At 38.8% G+C, this 23,156-nt stretch overlaps 1 protein-coding gene across 2 annotated transcripts; it reads left to right on the forward strand.

The window, feature by feature from the left end:
• LOC148899134 (excitatory amino acid transporter 1-like) lies at positions 1-22,240 on the forward strand. 2 transcript variants are annotated; one of them, XM_088994184.1, is made up of 10 exons: positions 1-159; positions 1,634-1,828; positions 5,690-5,827; positions 13,998-14,202; positions 15,780-15,822; positions 16,495-16,763; positions 17,613-17,846; positions 17,919-18,113; positions 19,951-20,085; positions 20,931-22,240. In XM_088994184.1, exons 2-10 carry the CDS (start codon positions 1,648-1,650, stop codon positions 21,133-21,135), a joined length of 1,605 nt encoding a protein of 534 aa, XP_088850310.1. In that variant the 5' UTR covers positions 1-159; positions 1,634-1,647; the 3' UTR covers positions 21,136-22,240. The 2 variants fall into 2 exon arrangements, with proteins under 2 accessions (XP_088850310.1, XP_088850311.1); XM_088994185.1 differs by lacking the exons at positions 1-159; positions 1,634-1,828 and adding an exon at positions 8,316-8,461 and having other exon boundaries at positions 5,689-5,827.
• The last annotated feature ends 916 nt before the right edge of the window (positions 22,241-23,156 follow it).

Raw genomic sequence — 23,156 nt, forward strand, 5'->3', positions numbered from 1 at the left:
GACTCCCCCTCGCTCTCTTTTCTGCCTCTCCTCTCGCCCCCACTCCTCATTTCTGCACACTCAACAGCACAAAGTAACCCCGTGAGCACCACGGACTCACCCCTCCTCTACATCCACCCACGAAGTTTTCAACCCTCCACCAAACCGTCTCAGGTCTCGGTACGTAAGCGATTTTCTTGAAATTTCACTTGCTGCGGGACGGTTAGGAGCAAAACCACATGCGTGTGCGCGTGCGTGTTGAGGGGAGATGGGTTCGTGTGCGTGGTTGTGTTTTGTTTGAGGAAGTAGTCCGTCAGTTTTTCTCCATGCCACATGTGCACCCCCCAGTTAATGCGTTTGAAAGAGCTTGCTACGTTTTTTAAATTATATATGTGAATTTCGGGCCCCTTTTCGATGGATTTTAATAAAACGGAAAGATCCGGAGAATGTCGAGTAACGGGTGGCGAATATTTTAGCTATCTCAGATTTGATATAAGTCCTGAGGAAAACATGATGCAACATTTTTCAAGGACGTCTCATATTAGTTAATGTAATGAACAAATATCTATCGATCCATCTATTCATCTATCCACCCACCCATCCATCCATCTATATTCGAAAACAAGAACATTTATAACGAGTCTGTTCCGACTAACCTCCTCCAGCCCCTCATACTACTGCCCTTTACTACCAAAAGTTAATTGGAAGCAATAAATGCTAACTAGGCTGCTCCTTTACTCAATTCTCCGAGCAGATAACCATATTATTTTACATGGCGCATTCAAAATAACTGCAGCTGTAACTAAAGTCTTGACAAAACCTTCAACATAAAATAATCACACACTTTGCTAAGTCTTCCCAATAACGAAAACTACTGACGGTACTAGTAACGGTAGGAGTAGTAGTAACGTGAAATAATTAAAATACACTAAAGCTTTATTTATGTTGCGCTTTCACAGCAGATGTAACAATGTGCTTTAAAGAACATTTGACATTGGCCTTGTGGGTAGAAGCGGTTAGCCATATATAATCAAATCAAAGTGCAATTTCCAGAAACTTCATGATTACAACATACAGTAGATGACGTCACACACGTTTGCCCTAGCAAAACCATTGTCAACGGAAAGTGTTGAAATAAATGAATAAAACTGTGTTAAAATGCAGTCAATATTTTGACAATCATGGAAGTTCTGACATTTTAAGCCTCCAAAACGAGCAGTCAAAAATTTACCATTTTACCATTTTTATCCATTGGCCGAAAATTACGTGTCTGTTTTGGTATGAGCAAGAGCAAACTGAAGAATTTGGAGCTGTGATAAACAGAGAATATATAAATGACTAATATATATATATATATATATATATATATATATATATATATATATATATATATATATATATATATATATATATATATATATATATATATATATATATATATATATATATATATATATATGCTGATGAGAAGTTGAAAGGGTTAGGGAGTTATAAGTTTAGTATTGGCTCAAGAGATTGCTAGGTTATAAAAATAGCAGTTGAGTATTTGGGGAATTTATTAGCTATAGGTTCATCGATTAACTTTGACACATCTAGTTAGACGGTGTTATTATTTATTATTAAGCCTATTGTGTTTTCTACCTTTGTGTTCTAGAGAGTTCCTCCAAGATGCAGGCCAACGGGGAGGACCCACTAAGAGCACGAAGAGGCTTCCGGCAAATCCAGGCCAGCATCCAGTCCCGTTCACTGCTGACTAGGAAGAGAATCTCGAACATCAGCAAGAAAGACGTCAAGGGCTTCTTCATAAGGAATGTTTTTGTCATGTTCACCGTGGCAGCTGTCATTATTGGTGAGTGGAAATGTTCAAACGTAAAGCTGTAAAAACGATGACACTAGAGCAGTGTATTCTACCGAAGACAAACTCTTTGTGTGTTCTACACACTTATCTCATAAAAAATCTCACTAAATGCGCTCCAAACGTAAAACTGTTGGCTTTAAAAAAATGGTGAAACACTGCTACTATTTCGTAGTCATTAAAAAAAATAAATGTAGGGCAGCTACTGTTGTGCTGCTCCCAGCCAGATCGCTCAACACAGCTTAACTATTTCCTCCCCAGCAGGCATTTTGCATTTCTTCCCCCCCAGCCTACAGAGCCTGCAGCCTAGCTTTGTAGTGTGCTCCCTGTGAGGCTTCAGCAGGAAATTCATAACTAACATGTGTTCAAATAAACTGTTATAACTTCTTTATTTGTTGTTCAATCTTTATGAAACTTTCAGTACAAGTCACATATGCATGAAATAAACCTAGGATGCATTTAAAATAATTCAGGACGTTTTTTTTCTGGTATGGTATTTGTCCTGAATTCTAACAGTCCTTTTTCACAGGCGACCTGTTCTGGTTTTCACTTGATGGTTTGGAGAGAGTTTCATCAGTATAAATCCATTGCAAATACAAATATCCACTAGAAACCAGAACAGGTATTTCCACCATTTGAGTGATTTCCTAGAGATAGCGTATGAAGCACGTAGTTGATCAGCCCGAAAGTATTTGAATGGTGATAAAAGTTCATCAATGCAACAGTCACGACTGTGTCAGATGCCAAAATGTCTTAATCAACATCGTCATCTATTTCATTCATCAGGATCTGGAAAGATATACAGTACATGGGTATTTTAGAAATAAAACACATATGGACCTCCGTTTCAATAATCATATAGAGAATGCAAAGCTATGAGGTACATCTATTAGTGAAAAACACACCATTCACTTACAATTCTTACAATTATTCGCATCGGGTACCAAGTCAGGATTGCAAATATGATAGAGAAAATCAGCCACTTTCATAAAAAGGAGCAAAGTCGCATCCAGGTGAAATAGGCTACAGTTACATTTCATAGCATTGATTCTTTCTTGTTTTTCATGTCATTGTGTTATTATAAAATACACACAATGCATTTTGTGTCAGAGTGTCTGTAGTTTTGAGACCAGATGTCTCAGAAATAAGCTTCCACAAGTGAGGGCTAAACAGAAACCCATTTGGAACTCACTCGACCCCTGTGGCTGACATTGAAGTATTTTCGAATTAACCTACCAATCATGGAGCGGCAGGAAGTCAGTCGGGGGCCACCCACGCCTGCCACATCTGTAACCCTACTTGAGTTACGGCACCTTTGCGAATCAACAATTCAGAGCGTGATTTGCGGTGACGTACATCACAAGAAAACCTTGTGCATCCATTTTCAAACAAAAGAACCTGATGACTTGAAGTGCTCCTTCAAGTGAATTTAGACGAAAAATGAAAAATCCCCCCCCCCTCTTTTACTTTATAACACTCTACAATGTTTATATCTGTATTGGTTATCGTTTCGTAAAATAATCTAAATGAGGAAACTAAAATTAAAACAAACCAAATGAATTGTCAACATATTTGTGTAACTTTGTAAATGAGCGAAATTACTTAAACCAAACTTGAAAATGTTTTTAAAAAAAGGAATTCAAATGTACATAATTATGTTGTTGGCTAACTAACAAGTGAACCTAACAGTTGGCTAACTAACAAAATAATGTAAAGAAAATCATAACATACACATCCCGCTACCCTTGTTAATAAATGTACAAATTACTAGGTTTTCAGTTACACTTTTAAAATATGGGGATCATTTCGCAATTTAAACTTTTTTAAAAGACGCCATTGTTTATTTGAGCCCTTGTCGCAACAAGCGGATGAATTGTCACAATTGTCATGTAGTTCAATGGGGTGCCGTGACTCATGTCATTTGACGTGGTGTTGCTGAGAAGTATCACGTGAAAATGTCCAGTCGGTTAACAGGTGAAACTGGATATGTTGTGTCCTCCATGGAGGAAGTGGTGACTGCTTTTCACCGTTTGGAACATATTCACTGAATTTAGAACGCAGTTGCCAGTCAGTCATTGTAATGCATTGTGGATTGTCCCGTTTACGACTCTTAGCCATTGTTGTAGAGTTATTTGGCCAAACGCCTTTTCGCTGTGTGGTGATTCACAGTTCATATTCAGTCTTACTATTCTGCCTATATGCATAGACAAATAGATGGGCTTCTAGATACGAATCACAATGGATTGGATTGGATTGACCTTTATTAGTCATGCAGTGGAGAAATTTAAATTTCAAAGCAAAGTTATGGAAGGAAGAGGTAAGGAAAGGAAGAAGTAGAAAAACCAAATACAGTGACACCGCAACTTACGAACTTAATTGGTTCCCAGACAGAGTGTGTAAGGCGAAAAGTGTGTATCTCAAAAATATTTTTCCCATAGGAAACCATTAAAATGCGAATAATCTGTTCCCGGGTTACCATAAAATATACTTTTCAAGTAAATAAGCCTTAAAACTACACACAACATACCTTAATCTATGTATAATAAATGTGCTATTGTATTGCAAAGAAAGAAATACACTGCATTGTATCATAAAGTCACTTTATTTACATTTGTGATGGTCATTTATGGCTTGATGGAATGGCGTTGGAGGTCGAAGGTCAAAGGGAAACTGTGCTGTAAAATAAAGTTTTATTTGCCTTTTTGATGGTCGTTGATGGCTTATGGAAGGAGAGTCACCTTCCACAAGGACTGTTGGTGCTGTTCGGTCGTGTGCTTCCGCCGAAGATCACTCCACCAGTCGTGGTGGGTGTGTATTATGAAAATAGTGCTTATTATAAGGTTTAATTTTCATAAATTTGACGTTTGTAAGACGAAAAGTTTGTAAGTTAAGGTGTTTGTAAGTTGAGGTCTCACTGTATATGAGCTGCTGGAAAGGCAGCCACTCTCGCGGCACCATCTTGAAGTCAAAAGAACAAAATATGACAAAACATAGACTCAATCTTGGCACTTTCTGCACCCTTTTTGTTGTATGAAGCAATTCGAGATGAAAGAGGAGAAAATCAAACTGTCCTTTACACAGTGGATCAGGAATGTCATGGTGGAATGTGCACGTCTACCACAAGCTAATTGTTGAAAGCAAACACGAAGCTGTAGCATCCATTGACGAAAAGAGATTGTCTCACGTCGCCTGTCGGCACTCTGCCCTGACACTCCTTACTTCTCATCGTGGGCTCCTCAAGCCATGCATCCATCAAACCGCAGACTGTCCAACAGCACTGACCTTTCCGCTAAACAAAGCGGGGCTGTGAAAATGCTGCCCATTACTGGCGCAAAAAAGCACAATTGCCCCAGAGCAGTCTAGCGATTACAGTGAAATGGCACAGACATTCCTCCCAATCAAAATCAGCGCTGGCATATCTTAGACTTCCTTTCACTTTCATATTCACTTTCGTAAATGGTATGCCCCATGAGTCTTTAATCTCTAATGAATCAAACAACTTTATAATTTACGGGTGAGTATTTATGCTTTTTTGAATGTTGCTGTGCCGATTACCATTTTGTGTTTGGGAGCCTTTTACTGAGCGAGTTGCTTGTTCTGTAGCCACAAAGGGAAATAAGTATTTTTGTGGCGGTCCCAAGCCCGGATAAATACAGAGGGTTTTGTCAGGAAGGGCATCCGACGTAAAAGCTTGGCCAAAACAAACATGCAGATCAAACCTCTGAAGATGGAGTGCACTGATCCGCTGTGGCGACCCCTTGAAGGGAAAAGCTGAAAGGAAAAGAAGAAGAAGCTTTGTTGCATTGATTATGTGCAGAAAATCAATTGTTGACTTTTAATGTGACATATGCATAGGTATCATTCTGGGGTTTGCCCTGCGACCGTACAACATGTCCTACCGTGATATCAAGTTCTTCTCTTTCCCCGGAGAGCTGCTGATGCGGATGCTACAGATGCTGGTGCTGCCCCTGCTGGTGTCCAGCCTCATTACAGGTCAGTCACCACAACATGCAATGCCTTATTGCAGCAGAGGTTAATGTTGTTTACCGATTAAATGATTTTTTTTTTGTTTATCTTTACCAGGAATGCAAAAAAGAAGGCACTTTCATGCTCTAGCTTTTATTCCAAATATGTATCAAAAGACTTCAGGCCCGTTGACATCGTTGTACTCTGGTTCTCCACTCACTAATACTTACTGTTACTTGAAAAACACTTAATACTTGAATGTTCAGACTTCAGACTGTCTTAGGACTTGCAGTTCGTTGCACCTCTGGTAGGTGTGCAAACGGTGCCAGTATAATGCAGGGATGCAGCTGAGCCGCGCCCTTAAGCCATTTATGCATTTTGACAGCCTCTGGTGCAACTTTGCAACTCCCCTGCGCCAGCACCGACGCAGGTCTATTACTATTAGCGCATATTGCTACATGATCTGCGCCACATTTGACATAATTCTGTTAAAATAGCTAAAGAAACACATTTAATTAAACATAAATTGAAAACTGTTCGTTTTCCATCAGAGATTTGCCTTACCGATATCTAGCCATAATCACCCTGCATTTATTTTGGTGCGTTCCAAAATTGTGGTAGAGGATATGTTGGGCTTTTCCACAATCCGTCGGAAAGTGCCGAAAGAGATAATCAAATATTTATTTACCCATAGTGCATTGCAGTATTTACATCAGACATGGCAGATGTTTGCAAGATGGACCGTGAGAACAGGAGCAAAACTCAAGGACATTAAAAGCAGGAAGCAGACAAACACATTCTTGTTTTTTTAAGAAACAATCGAACAAGTCTGCGGAGGGTAGTGACAATTCGTTGCAGCAAACAGCTGTTAATGATTCAAATGTTGTTGCTAATGGGAATTATGTCACAGATGTTGCAGCAAATTGGAAATCTTCAGAGCAAAGAAATTGTGAAAGCTTGGCCAAAACAAACATGTGAATCAAACCTTTAAAGATAGAGGACACTGATTCGCTGTGGCGACCCCTGAAGGGAAAAGCCGAAAAGAAAAGAAGACACGAGTAAGAAATATTGTGCTAAGTCTGTTCTCTGTGTCTTCTCTGTAATACCGTAGAATGTTAAAATGGCACAGGATTGATTATGTAGTAACTAAAGAAAATAGAAATGTTTTGTTTATTTTATGCATGAATAAATGATTTGACTTGAATTAAAATTGTTGGTATATTAGAAAGAATACATTTTACTCAAATAATAGTTTTCCATTTGTAATTTATAAATATCATGATCCAATGAATGCATTTTTGTTTATTTCAATCAGTTTAGTATACTTTGGCAATCTAGTTAAATCGGGCCCCATCAATGTTACAATTTGGCCCATTTTTCAGACACGACGGGGCCAACTGAATTCAGACCAAAAATTGCCCCCTTTTTTTATTTCCCAGACATCTCCGGACAAGTTGTGTCCATAATTTGTAAAATGGTTTCAAATGACTTCTACTGAGAGCATTTTAATAAGATTCCACCGCATATAGCGATATTTTACATTTTAAAACTCGCTCTGAATATTCAGGAAGTCTTGTTTTTGAGTTGGTGACGAGTCCGTACGTGATGTCATGAAAGGACCGCCCGCTGAAAATGCCCAATTCGCAGCTCAATGTTTTGCAGATTTTGGACACTTTAAGTCATTTTTATTGGTGTTTTGCATTTGACAAAAAATATCATATCATATCATATCATCGTTTTGGGTATTTTAGATGCTATCAAACGTTTTTCTGATGTCAGTTAAAAAAACAAAAAAGTGATGTCGGTTGCCCTTTAATGTACAATGATCCATGCTAGCGATCGTTACTTTTACAATAATGTTTACATCTTTTCCACTTTGTGCAAGTGCTTTTAGGTCACAGAGGGAAGATAGACGATAAGAAATAGGAGATGAACTCATTATTGATTGAATGAGCAAACACACGATGGAGCTACTTTGCGCAGTTATGGTGTTTACAACGGTCTTGTCGTATGTTTTCATGTGCAGCAAGCATATAGTGACCGGGTCATTGAGAGAAAGACGTAATTGCCGCTTGCAGGGACACGGCACAGATAAGACAGTTAAGACTTTGTGCTGTGCACGGAGCGAAGCACAACGTAGCATTTTACGACGTCATGCCATGTGACGACTGAAAATACTGGGACAAAACAAGTTTATGCTCATTGGAATTAATTAAAAATAATAAAATAATCCAATTCAAAATCAGATGGGGGCGGCCCGGTAGTCGAATGGTTAGCACACCGGCTTCACAGTGCAGAGGTCGCCGGTTCGCGTCCCGGTCCGGCCTCCCTGTGTGGAGTTTGCATGTTCTCCCCGGACCTGCGTGGGTTTTCTCTGGGTCCTCCGGTTTCCTCCCACACTCCAAAAACATGCATGGCAGGCAAATTGACCATTGCAAATTGTCCCGAGGTGTGAGTGTGAGAATGACTGTTGTCTGTCTTTGTGTGCCCTGCGATTGGCTGGCAACCAATTCAGGGTGTCCCCCGCCTTGTGCCCGAAGACAGCTGAGATAGGCTCCAGCAACCCCTGCGACCCTAATGAGGAATAAGCGGTACGGAAAATGAGATGAGATGAGAAAATCAGATGGTGGCCCCCTAATAAATACTTCATGACCCACACAGGTAATGTTTCAGGTAACATTTTAACATTTGTAACCGCGATACAAGTGTAAAAAAAAACTAACGACTGTAGAAATGTAAATACAACAAGACACTTTCCTTGAAACATGGATGTCTAGTTTGTTTTTGATGGTTCAATGAAAGCTCTCCAGGAGCCTAATAATGATCTTGAACCTTTGGATTAGATTGGATTTACCTTTATTAGTCTCACATTGGAGAAATTTACATTTCAGAATAGCAAAGTTATGAAAGGAAGATGGTTTTGGTCTGTTGGCCCCCAAAGACTGGATTTTGACACCAGATGTAAAAACAAAACAAGGTGAGACACGACATCGGCAAATCATCTCTTGTCTCATTTTGAGACAATTGGTTTCATGTCAGCATAAGAAAATAAGCAGTCTCAAATCACCTTTCTCGAGTAAGTTGTCAAATGAAAAAAAAGAAAATCATTGGCCAGTCAGGTGTCAAAATAATTATTAACTACAGGCGGCACAGTGGACAAGTGGTAAGCACATCGTTGTGAGTGCGTCCTAAAATAGGAGCCACCACACCAATGACCTTTGTGTGAGGATAAAGCTGTTTAGATAAAGGATGGATGGGTTACTAGCTATGATACTCATATGTAAAGAATGTTACCATGCCAACAATCTTACTACTTTGAATATGAGTCTACCGCCAGGCACCACAACCCAAATCTCTGCCATTGCAAAAGATGGTTCCACAGAAATGGTTGCGGACGACGACAGTGCAACACAAGAGGCATGTTTTTCCAAACACTGTATTCAAACTATCCCATAATGGGTTAGATGAGGCGAACGGTGCAGGAAAGTTTAGTCACCAATTATTCTGAATGACTGTGTTTGAGTTAAAATAGACACAGGCTTCCTCGGAAGGGAAGACGAGGCAATTATCTATCCAAGTGAAACTGAAAAAGAAAGCGCTTAGTCAGCGGAATTCGAAGACAAAAGTCTCTTTCGGACACTGCTATGGCAGTGTTGTATGAGGCTGGTTGAACACACATATTTTCTAGAAGAAGATATAAAAATGGCAGTTTCTGACTATAATCTTGGAGCTACTATGCGTCAATGATTTGATATTTTTTGGGTAGTCAAGGAAATGCAGAGAAAAAAAAAGAAGCCTGCTTGATCAGTCACTTTTTCTCTCTGCCTCTCTCTCTTTCTCTCTTGCTCGCTCTCTCTGTCTCTCTGTCTTTCTCTGTCTCTCTCTCGGTCACTCTCAGTCTCTCTCTCTCTCTCTCGGTCACTCTCAGTCTCTCTCTCTCTCTCTCTCTCTCTCTCTCTCTCTCTCCTCTTCCCCCCCCTCTCTGTCTCTCTCTCTCTTTGTCTTCTCTCTCTCTCTCTCTCCCTCCCTCTCTCTCTCTCTCTCTCTCTCTCTCTCTCTCTCTCTCTCTCTCTCTCTCTCTCTCTCTCTCTCTCTCTCTCTGGACCGAGTCTAGCCTTCTTACATTTGTTCACATTGAGCGGTAATGTGATTACAGTGGCCTTCAAAAAGTTCTCACCTGAGACGCCCCAACGCCCTCGCACGCAGACATTTGGGGGCTCTGAATACACCTTTTGCTCGTGGGTTTCTGTATCAGCTACATATAGCACAAATGAAATGTCTTCCCTCTCAATCAGACGACAAATAATATGTTTGGTTACATGAAAAAATGGTAGGGCACTACGGGGTATACGAGGTTCCAGAAAGTCTGGACCACTTCATGTGCCCCCAACTTCAACTTCTCCTTCTCTGGAAAGGGGTCTGTATTTGTAGTTATACCCCCCACCGCCCTTCTAAAACAATCTTTCCTTGCTCTCATTCAACCTTGCCTCTTTCATTCTTTTGAGTGGAAGAAATTAGTGAGGCTGCTTACGCTGTTGCCCGGGCGACAGTTCAGGGAACATTTTGTGTGTGTCTGTGAGTGTGTGTGTGTGTGTGTGTGCTCGCGTGTGTGAAGACTAAAGACTAAAGTTAAAAGTATACCACAAATGTATATTTTCTTTGTTATATACAATACTGATTTATACGGCTGCAGCTGTAAACGCTAAATAATAATAATTTCCTAATGGATACAATGGATTTGGTTTGTGATATTTTCTTTTCATAAGAACCCTTAAATGTATTTTTGTATTGTGTATTTGTTTTATTTTGTAGTATGTATTATAATCCACAAACATGGCTGGCATGTTGTTCCTAAAAGGCTGTCTTTTGCCACAACATCCCACATCATAGTTTTAAAAGCATTTTGGTTTACAAGTTTGAAGGCATTTAAAACTTCAATGAATTTAGATTTTTTTTAACCACCACCACCGAAATGTGTCCACAAAAATGCAGGCATACTGAAGAAGACAAGAAATATTTTTTCATCGCAGTATAAAAACGGAGTCACAATCATGTCATGCCACAATAAACAAGAGAGGCTCCTCCTTCTACTCTTAACAGAAAAAAAGGTATGTCTATCATGTGGTCCATGGTTGTTAGCGCATTCACACACAAACACACACACACACTCATTGGAAAACTGAGCGACACATGAAAGGCCGAGATGAATCTTGATTCCAACAAAAGGGGAGGCTTTTCCTGTTCCTGCTCGGAATGAACTAAGCCGTAAATGGAGGTGGCAATATGCTACACTTGTTCCTTTATCTTCAGAAATCCGCACTCGCACTCTTTCTCTGACCAACAATGTGAATTGAATGCTGTCACGATGATGAAAAGGGGTTAAAAAAATGTTTCATAGCTTCATTCTTCTCAGGGAGAAAAAAAATCTTACCTGAATGACAATATGTTATAAAACCAAATAAAACCCACCAAGGAGTTTTTTTTAGAAAGCCCACAAAAGACAAAACGCTTTATAGGGTAAAAAGGCCTTTAAAAAATTACAATTGACATTTTTTTTCTTTTTAAGTTGCCCATTTTTAATACATATAAAGACTGGTTCCTATCGGAGAAAAAAAAACGTTCTGAAACAAGTTTTATATTTGAGTGGAAATATTTTTCTGATAATGTATTTGTTTCAAGGTAAATATGCATTATTTTATATTCCAGAAGAAAAATAGCATATTTAGGCTAAGGTGATGGGAAAACAAACTACAAAAAATATATTTTAATATTGTCTGAATTTTTTCCATAAATAAATTTAATAAAAATCTAAACCTTGATTTAAATCCTGCGCGATTACCAAACTCTCATTTCAATGCGGTTGAGAATACATAAAAGAATGGATTAAAATGGGGTGTCTGAATTAAAACTTCACATGAAGTGGTTGTGTACGTCAGATGCCAAAATATGCAAAACATGCTTTATCTTTTGGCCAAACAAAGCCAAGGTCACTATGTTAATCATTAACAAGCATCTTCGTGCATATAAAGTAGTCACACTTGGTTACCTTTTGACCCTCAAGTTTTGAGTAAATGACTTTGGAAGTGTTCATATTTAAAGGGACTCTTGTGATGCACCTTAAAACAGTGAGTGCCATTAAAAATATATTAAAAAAACACATTAAGCGGATATGATCGTTCCCTGGGTTTTATCCAGAAGGTGTTGCTTACCTGCCGTGTAGATCACAGACAGATTGTATTTCTTATTGTGCTTTGTTCCTTGTAAAATAGTTGAACAGATTATGGCGGTGGAAGTATTCCATCTATAATTACAAGCATCTTTTTCCCATACTCGCTGGGACACACCAATTCATTTTGTCTAAATGTCTAAGTTTGCAGCGCTGCTCTTTTTTTTGTATTGCCAACACAAACTCAACTGTGTTAATAATTAACAAGCCATCTCTCTTTGAAAAACCCTCAATTTCCCATAAACTAATTTGTAAAATAAGTGCTTTGTTGATACTCTGCAGCGATGCTCTTGTAAGGAAAGAGTATGTGCATGCAACAACTTTCCTCATGTAAAGAAGCCACAATTATCAAATATTAAATTACCTTTTTTTAAGTAATGTATTCATGTCCTACGTTTTGAGAGAAATGTTGCCTAGTTGTTTTCAAGGCGTTTTACTGTTTTAGGTGGAAAGTAATATGTTTCCCGTATTTTCCGATGTTTATGGCGCACCGGAGTAGAAGGCGCACCCCCGACGGATGGTGTATTTTCAAACCTTTTCCATATATAAGGCGCAACGCACTACTAGGCGCACCTTCAATGAATGAAAAACGTTTTCCAAATATAATACATAGTTATATAAAAGTTTTCCAAATATAAGGCACACCACATTATGAGGCAGTACATTAGAGGCTGGGGTTACGCACTATTTCTTTTACAGGGGGAAATGGAGTCGCCTCCATTTCTTTTACAGGGGGAAAAAGGGTGCGCCTTATACACTGGAAAATACGGTAGAAATATATATTTTGAGAGCAAAGGGTCTGTATATTTGTGGCATTTAAAACCTTTTTTGTAATTTTATTCTTAAGGTTTTGTATGAGTTTGCAGACTGGTTTCACAGGATGTAAATTTACGTTCAATATTGTTTTGTAGTTTTTCATTCACTGCATGGCACCGCCGCATGGCACCACATCTTAAAGGACAACCGACTCCTCCGGACAAGTTGTGTCCATAATTTGTAAAATCACTTCAAATGACTTCTACTGAGCGTATTTTACAAAGATTCCACCGCATTTAGCTATATTTTACGTTTTAAGACTCGCGCTGAATATTCAGGAAAGTCTTGTTTTCGAGTTGATGACGATCCCCACGTGACGTCACATTTGGAACATCCCTGACCGAGAAAGTGACACACAATGCATTTTGCGATATTTGTTTGGTCTGAAAACTTCGTGTTGATCCGCGTTGATGGCGAAATTAGAAGGAAGACATAAATAACGCGATGGTGAATCGTTGTGTGTTGCACCAAGACAACTATTTGATATTCGCTGACACAAATTCCCAGCAGACAAATCAGCCTATTTACAACGGAGCTTGGGCACCATCTTCTGCATTTTCTGGGACGCTGCACATCAGTCCTGACGCCTCAAAATGACCCGGAAGGACTTCTTTAATCGATTGCAAACATTTATGCTCAGAACTATAATCGATTGCAAACATTTATGCTCAGAACTATTATTACTATTCATATTCATAACTGGATGAGTAACAAGAAAGCATCTTCTCCTAATCTGAAGCCATTGTTTTGATTCTTGAGCAATGCAAGTCTTGGCGTGACGTCACGAACTGGGGGTGGAACTTTCTGAAAATCCCCAATTCACAGCTCAATTTTTTTTGCAGTTTTAGCACACTTTAAGTAATTTTTATTGGTGTTTTGCATTTGACTAAAAATATCAGCCTGCTTGTTTTGGGTATTTTAGATGCTATAAAACGTTTTTCTGATGTCGGTTGTCCTTTAAGTTAAATTTGAAAGTTTCAAATTAGGGAGCAGAATTTGGTTAATAAAGTAGATGTATTGTTAAATATTATATTACTACTTTTTTAACAAATGAAAGGTCTCACCTCAAATAAGCACTGAAGGCTAGGAAATACCCAAAACAAATCATTTAAGGGAAGAATTCCCATTAAAACTGCATGACTTTTATGATTTCAGGCATGGCCGCACTGGACACCCACGCGTCGGGTAAAATGGGTATGAGGGCGGTCGTCTACTACACCACCACCACGGTTATTGCTGTGTTCATCGGCATCGTCATGGTGCTCATCATCCACCCCGGTAAAGGCTCCAAGGATGAGTTCACCACCCGGCAAAAAATTGACACTGTTAGTCCTGCCGACGCCTTCCTGGACCTTATCAGGTATAATAATAATACATTTAATTTACAAGCGCCTTTCTGAACACCCAAGGACACTTTACAACAAAGACAATACACAAAACAGTAAAATCATGAATAAAACAATAAATAATAAAACAGCAGATTAAACTAGACCATGAAGGCAAGTTTAAACAGGTGGGTTTTCAGGTGAGATTTGAAAGTAGGAAGGGAGTCAATGTTACGGATGTTGGGTGGAAGTGAGTTCCAGAGTTTGGGAGCGGAGCGGCTGAAAGCTTTGCACCCCATCGTTGTGAGACGGGCAGAGGGGATATAGAGGTGGAGGGAGGGAGAGGATCTGAGGGCCCGAGAGGGACTGGAGATTTGAATTAGGTCAGACAGATAGGGGGGGGCAAGGTTATGGATGGCTTTAAATGTAAACAGAAGTATCTTGAATTCAATACGGAGTTTAACAGGGAGCCAGTGGAGCTGTTGGAGGACAGGGGTGATGTGGTGAAAGGAAGGGGTTTTTGTGATGATCCGGGCTGAGGAATTTTGGACTAGTTGGAGTTTATGGAGAAATTTTTGATTGACCCCGAAAAGAAGTGAATTACAATAATCGATACGGGAGGTGTGGATGGGGATAGCAATAGTGTGACGGTTGAGAGAGGGACGGAGACGATTGATATTGCAGAGGTGAAAATATGCAGACCGAGTTATGTTATTTATATAGGAGTGAAAAGATAGTGTGCTATCGAGGATGACACCCAGGTATAGATAGACTATTTCATAATGTTTGTAAACCGTAGGTGCCAGGAAACAAGTGGCAGGAAACAAGTGGCAAAAATACTTTACATGAAACAAAAATGATAAAAAAACCTACTGTGTTTGGGCTTGCGCTATGGCCCAATGGCTACAAAAAAGTTTAGAGCCCTATGCTAAATCCAACAGGAAGTCCGCCATTTTGAACTGACTTTTATATTATTTAAAAATTGGCCTCATTATCACTGCAAAAACTGCTGTAACTATATTCTCATCATCCTATTTTGGCCTAATACCACTTACTATGTGAAATTCCAGGCCTGAAGGAATCTACAAACACATTTTCATTGTAATGGCAGTGCCACCTACTGGCTTACGTCTGACATCTGCTTTGAACAACAGTGACAAGCATTTAAAGGACAACCGACGTCACTTTTTTGTTTTTTAACTGACACCAGAAAAATGTTTTATAGCATCCAAAATACAATACATATTGATGTATATAGCGCTATAACAATAGCTGAAGCTCTAACAATGTGCTTAAAATTGACAACTATGTACGAAAGAGCTTTCTATTGTGCATGGAAAATCATTAGCTGCAATTAAACTAATTAATTAATTTATCTTTCTTTAATATTTGACAGTACATGCTGAAAATAGCAGGTAAATATTCAAAATTGTACGCATTATCTATCTATTGCTGTTATAATGCTCAATTCATAAAATTAGCCTAGCCTTGGTAGAAAAACCTATTTACTTGTGTTTTTGCTCCCAAGTCTCCTTTTTTAAAAGGGTTGGGAGGATTTCTTTAAAAAATATTTCAACATACTTACTAGTGACTTGTATGTGTGGTTTTGCAGGAACATGTTCCCTCCAAACCTTGTGGAAGCGTGCACCACACAGGTAATATATCATATTTATTCACATGCTGTTTTCAATTTTACCTATTACTTAAATTCTGATTGAATTTGATTATTCTTTGTTCATTGATTACCAAAGATCAACTTGAGGTGATCCACGATGTGAATAAAAACAACACCAATCTAAATTAATGTAGTGGCATTGCATTGCATTAAGTGTGTGTTTGTGTGTGTGTGCGTGTAAAAAAAATTGGGGAACACAAAAACTAAACAAAAAATATTCAAATGAAAAACAAAGCAATTTGTTGAGAAAAAAACTTCATACAGTCATAAGAACAATATTTTTTAGATGAAATTTGAATATTGTCAAGTGAAAAAGTCATATTCTCGAGGGGCTGTGCAAATTATACACCAATGTGCGTTGTTCACATGCTTATATGGCAAGTAGAGTAGTTAGAGTACCTATAGACAAATGCAAATGTATTGTGTTCCTACTTCCACTATAAGATGAATGAAGACACACGTGATGTACCTCGATGTCTGGAAATGTTTGTTCCATATGCTTTTCTTTACAGATGTAGTCATTTCACTAGAGTCATATCCCGAGGATCGTCAAGGCACTGTGAACATATGGCAAGCTATTAAATTGCCACTGCACTGCTACCAGCATGGCTAAAAGCTTCACTGGCTCATGGGACTCTTCCTTTTCTTTCAGTTCAAGACACAGTATGCCAAGAGAGTGATCCAAATCAATGTGACGGTCAACGATTCGGTGTTCCTGCTCAACGGGACCCAGGTGATGACTAGGGAGGAGATGATCCCCGTGGCGGGTGCTGTCAATGGGGTCAACGCATTGGGCCTGGTGGTCTTTTCCATGTGCTTTGGCTTGATCATCGGGAGAATGGGGGAAGAGGGACAACCCCTGAGGGACCTCTTTGATTGTCTCAGCGAGGCCATCATGAGGCTTGTGGCCATCATCATGTGGTACGTCTAAATTAAACTACCGTATTTTCCGGTGTATAAGGCGCAACGCAGCCCCATCGAATTGTGTATTTTTAAACATATTCCATATATAAAACGCACTGGACTATAAGGTGCACCTTCAATGAAGGAAAAAGGTTTATGTAATATGTAAATCTATAAAAGTTTTTCCACACCTTTTTCCGAGTAGTGCTTCTTTTTTTACTTATATAAGCCTTAAACATACATTCATACAAAATATAGCACTGAAGTAACTTATGAACGAATTCATCTTACAAACGACCGTATCTCGTTTGTAAGTTGGGGAGCGTCTGTATAAGGGACACCACATTATAAAGTGCAACAGTAGAGGGTTACGCACTACTTCGTTTACAGGGGGAAATGGAATCGGTGGCTGCTGACAGTAGTTGCAAGACCTGTTGTGGCTCAATATTACCTCACATGTAAGGCACATCTGCGCAAAGGCGCAAGATCATTTTTTGAAGAAAATCAAGGCATTTGGGTCCAACTTATACACCAGAAAATACGGTACTCTGATTTCATGTCAGAAAGTGAAAAAAAAAGAAGTACAGTGAAACCTTGGTTTTCAAACATCTCTGTTCTCGACCAATTTGGTCTTCGACCCGAAATTTCAAGGCACTTGTGAGTGCTGACTCATACAGTGGAGCAAAAGCTGAGAAACAGTAGAGCGAAGGAGAAGCGCGATGAATGTCAATGAAATAGCAAAAACAAATAGGCATGCAAATGATAATTTATCAAGTCGCTGACAAAAAAAAAACAGAGATTTGCTGTCAGTGGCAAAGCAATTAATCATGGAAGACCAAAAATCCATTGAACCTTTTTTTGAATCAGGTATGCCCCCATCGGTATCCTGTTCCTGATCGCGGGTAAAATTGTGGAGATGGACGACATCTCATCAATGGGCGGCCAGCTGGGTATGTACACAATCACTGTCATCTGCGGCCTGCTCATCCACGCTATCGTGGTCCTGCCCACGCTCTACTTTGTGGTAACCCGAAAGAACCCCTTCACCTTCATCTTGGGGCTGCTGCAGGCCCTTATCACCGCTCTGGGAACATCCTCCAGGTTTAGTGACCATTCTTTCTTTCACTGTTAACACAGTCAGGGGATGCGCTGATGTGGTCATTTTTACCATAGCTCTGCCACGCTGCCCATCACGTTCAAGTGCCTTGAGGAAAACAACAAAATAGACAAGCGTGTAACACGCTTTGTACTGCCCGTGGGTGCCACTATCAACATGGACGGCACCGCCTTATATGAAGCGCTGGCAGCCATCTTTATTGCTCAGGTGAACAACTTTGACCTCAACTTTGGACAGATTCTCACCATCAGGTAAGTGCCCAAACAGACTGTATCATCTCTATATTGCTAACACAATAGACCCGCAGATCTCCAACTATTCACGCTAAGTTCCACCCAAAAATAATAATTAGCGCTCCAAGTACAGTTAAAAACAATGCAATTTTTAATGAATGAAATGTAAATTTAATAATATTGCAAACCTTGTAACTTTTATTAAAATTGTGAACATTATCACTGTTGTTTCAATATACTGTAGGTACCAGTGGTGGGCAATTTATCAAATTTTGCCTCTCCGCCATTTGTTTTTTCGGTATTCGTCACCAGCCTGGCCATCTGTCAGTCAGTCACTTTGTCATGTTCCTGTATTTTTATTAACCACACTATGGTCATCGTTTACATCAGTGCATTTCGCGACCAATCCGATTTGGGACAATTACACTAATAGACCAAAACCCACTTCTGCTGGTGCATAGTCTGTCACATTTTTTTCAGCTTCCTATCGTTCAGCGTTCCTCAGCAAAAGGGCCGTCTGTCCCATGAAATTCACAACTCTGCTTGGTCGATTAAAAAAATGTCCTTCATGAAATAAATTATGATTTATTTCACGTAATGTTGAATAAAAAATATTCATTGTTTAAAGTCTCAAAACAAATAAGTACAGTAAAGTCTCGTTATATCGATATCGGATATATCGATAGTCCCGGTTATATCGATACTATTTCTATGCACGCACGGAGAAAATTACATGCAAACAGGATCGGATATATCGATAGTCCCGGTTATATCGATATTTTTTCGGACTCCCTTGAATATCGATATAACGAGACTTTACTGTAAATGCAAATGCCTTGCTCTAAATAGACAACCGACTTTTTTGTTTCCTAACTGACATCATAAAAACGTTTTGTAGCATCTAAAATACCCAAAACACGCAGTATGATATTTTTATTCAAATGCAAAACACCAATAAAAATGACTTAAAGTGTCCAAAATCTGCAAAAAATTGAGCTGCGAATTGGGCATTTTCAGAAAGTCCCGGCCCCAGTTCGTGACGTCACGCCAAGACGTCTTGCATTGCTGGAGAATCAAGACAATGGCTTCAGATTCAGAGAATATGCTTTCTTGTTACACATCCAGTTATGAATATGATTCAAATAGTTCTGAAGAGGAAAGCATACATGTTTGCAATCGATTAAAGAATTTATCCCGTACCATTTTGAGGCAACATTGGTGGGAAATGTATCACCAAAAAAGAGGCAGAAAATGGCGTCCAAGCTCCTGTGATGTATTAATCAGCCCGTTTCCACAGGCTGATAAATTCCTTCCATGGAGCTTGGTCGCCGTCTTCTGGCGGCTTTTTGGTGCAACACGAGGTTTTCAGACCAAACAAGCAAAATACATTGACGTGGTGGAAGGACTGCTACAATGTGTCTTTTTTTTCGGTCAGGGGCGTTCTTTCAGTGACGTCACGTACGGACTCGTCACCAATTCAAAAACAAGACTTCCTGAATATTCAGCCCGAGTCTTAAAACGTAAAATATTGCTATATGCGGTGGAATCTTTGTAAAATATGCTCAGAAGAAGTCATTTGAAGCCATTTTACAAATTATGGACACAACTTGTCCGGAGACATCGGTTGTCCTTTAAATACAACTGGACTGTCCGAGGGAAGTCTTTGTTTTTTGTATTGAATCATTTTCCTTTAATATAGCAGTGGAGGAACCTGTAGATTCTTTCAATTTCAGAGGTACAATGCTCTGAGTTTAGTGACCCTATTCGCTGTTGTGCATGCATGGATGGAGGTCAATTTGAGTTCATGTGGTTCAAACAGATGACCATAAAAAGGCCTGAATTTATTTTCCTGCAGCATCACAGCCACAGCTGCCAGCATTGGAGCAGCTGGAATACCCCAGGCAGGACTGGTCACCATGGTGATAGTGCTCACATCTGTGGGCCTACCCACTGATGACATTACACTCATCATCGCCGTTGATTGGTTCTTGTGAGTACTTCTTGGACCACATGGTCAAGATTTATACTTTCACACAGAAATCCTGCAAAAACTGGCAGTATTTCATTCAATACCATTCCCAAATTTATTTGGGAATTTAAAAGCATGACGTGCAGCGCCATTCCCAAATTACTTCTGGTTTTGGTTTTTCTTGCGGGGTGTGCCGATAAAGCGCTGGTCTGGTCATACCTATGGCAATGTTTTTCCCTTCCACGAAGGGGAAGCATTTGCTTTTCGTCTACGTTAACACTTTTATTACAGCTTCAGCTGTTGTTAAGGAACTATATAAATCAATGTGTATGTAGCGTATTGTATTTTGCATAGCCACCCCTATTTCAAACTCAGATAACTCCAGACCCATATCATTTAGGAATTAACTTTTTTCTGATGAAAGAGTCCAAAAGTCTAAGGTTTCTTATGCTGAATTGGTTGTTTATGTAGTTCTAAAACTCAATAGAGTGTGGGTCCTGCAATTTGAGTGAAAATGACAAAAACCTTAGCACTGGAGTGGACATATTTTTGCACATTGTCTGGAAGTTAATGAGATAAGGACCGTTCTCAAACTTCCTCCTATAGTGGAAAACTGCTGGGCCAGCTTAATTAAATGTCAGGGGATCTTTATACAAACAGAATTTTCAAAAGATATCAGCTTTTACATATAGTCTAGATGAGCTTGTTATGCCACCTCCAAATATTAAAAAATTACCAGGTGGCACAATTCCATATTCAGTGCCGTTTTCGAAAAAAAAAAAAAAACATCTGGAAAAATGTTTGTCTTTCAATGTTTTCTTACATAAACGGTTTCTTCATCTGTGTCCTATTTGCGCTTGCAACAGGGACAGACTACGTACTGTGACCAACGTCCTGGGAGACTCCATCGGCGCTGGTATCGTGGAGCATCTATCTCGTCACGAGTTAGCCCAAGACCCAGAGGAGCCTCACTTGGGGGCAGCGGAGGAAGTGGACAAGAAGCCCTACCGACTCATCTGCCAAGATAACATAAATGAGAGGCCCATCACTGACAGCGAGACCAAAATGTAGCCCATTTTCATTGCTTTTTTTTTTTTTCATTTTGCAATGTCAACATTTTCCATTGTCGGAATTTGATGCTACATTCAAATCGATCAAAGAGTGTCAGTCCTCTTGTGGCTTGAGTTTTTCAGCCAATTCTTGAAGATGAGTTCCACAGATACAGTCCAAATCTAAATTCTTGAATAAGGAACCACAAATAATTGGTGGTTTCCAGCATTCTGTCCCATGCTAACTTTTTACTCCAATAATATTGACACTGTTGCCATGCGGCTGTTTTGTCATTTGGGTCCTAAATAGCTTATCGATCCATCCCAGCTGTCTTGGGACAATTGACGCAGTATGCCTTGAAATGGTTGCCAGACAATGGGAGGGCAGTGTCCTGAGTAGTTGAATGTATTTCTTGGAATAGGATTGGTAGCCAGATATTGTGTCAAGGAAAATGTTCATATCAGTCTGTTTCTTTTTTTATATTTAATTTTTTTATATAACTTTTTTCTCTTTTGGGTGTAGAGTGGCATCTTAATATTAAATGTTCAAGTTACGAAATGCCTCAACAGGAAAATATTGGAGGAAGTGTTCCCAAGTGTATTGCGTGGTGGGAAACGTGCCACTAAATTCTCAACTGTGATAATGATCCATTTCTCCCACTCGAGTCCAGTACCCCTCTGAATCCAGCAGATTTACATTTTTATTCACCAACGTAATTTTATGCTTGTCTTCCGAACAATTACCCACTACAGTGGTGCTGCTCAGAGACTGTTAAATGTTGGATACCATGCACATACAGTACACTGTGAACAGTCTGGTTTCTTTAGGAGACCGAAAAGGGCTGCCTTCTTTCAAATGTATTTGTATAGGCACAAAAGGCATTCTGAAATGTTGCAAAGTTGGTGTGCTGAAAAACATATGCTTTGTACTATGCTTTTGGTTGCTTTTATACCACCCCGAATGCCTATAATGCCTATTAAGTCTCCTGTTATGATGATGTCTGAGTAACATTGACAATGTGCATAGAGGATGAGCCTAAAAACACTAGACCTGTACCGCAACAGGGGGGTTACGAATATATATATATATATATATATATATATATATATATATATATATATATATATATATATATATATATATATATATATATATATATATATATATATATATATATATATATATATATATATATATATATATATATATATATATATATATATATATATATAAACATAAACCAAATTTTATCAGCAATGTTTTAATTTCAAAAATCTATTTGACCAAATCACAATTTATGACCACATATGGTGCACACTGTATTTTTAAACTATTTTTTCCAAAGGAATATACGAAATGGATAATCTGCTTTTCTTGAGTCAAGGCAATTATTTCAGATTTTAACAAATATAAAATGCTGATGGGTTTTGTGGCATTGTTATTTTTAGTTGGGTTAAAGTTGTAGATTTTCTTCTTGACCCAATCTTTGGGGAAACGGGGGGGTGAATGCAACATTAAGAAAAATTAACCAACGCTTATCAGCCAAATTTTAATCCTTAGCAATGTCTTTACCAAATCAAACAATTTGAGAAATCATAGATATGTGTGGTGTTATTTTATAGAATTCTTTTCCACCAAATCACAATGTCAACTTTTTTCCATATTTCATTTGTACACATTTTTATTTACTTCTAAATTCTGTATACATATTTTAAAATATTTAGCGTGGTGATAGTTTGATTTTTATTTTTAATATTAAGATTATTTTCTAGTTTAGTTAATCCAAATGAGAACATTTTATAATTATGTAAACTAATTTGATATTGTTTAGCAGATTGAGTGTTTACAGAGAGGGGCTTCCCAAATTTTCTATATTATGTCTACCAATAGAAAAACATGCTGTATTCTGCTTGATTGATTGTAAAAGGAAGAGTTTATTTCATATTGTTTCACATTTATTGTAATACCTTTTGTGTACGTATAGTGTGTCCATGATATGTTTTACTTGATGGAATGGTTGGGAAACCTTGTTATAGAGGAAC

The sequence above is a fragment of the Hippocampus bargibanti genome, linkage group LG04 (assembly GCF_051943395.1).
Source record: "Hippocampus bargibanti isolate YZ-2025 linkage group LG04, ASM5194339v1, whole genome shotgun sequence".
Taxonomy (NCBI): Eukaryota; Metazoa; Chordata; class Actinopteri; order Syngnathiformes; family Syngnathidae; genus Hippocampus; species Hippocampus bargibanti.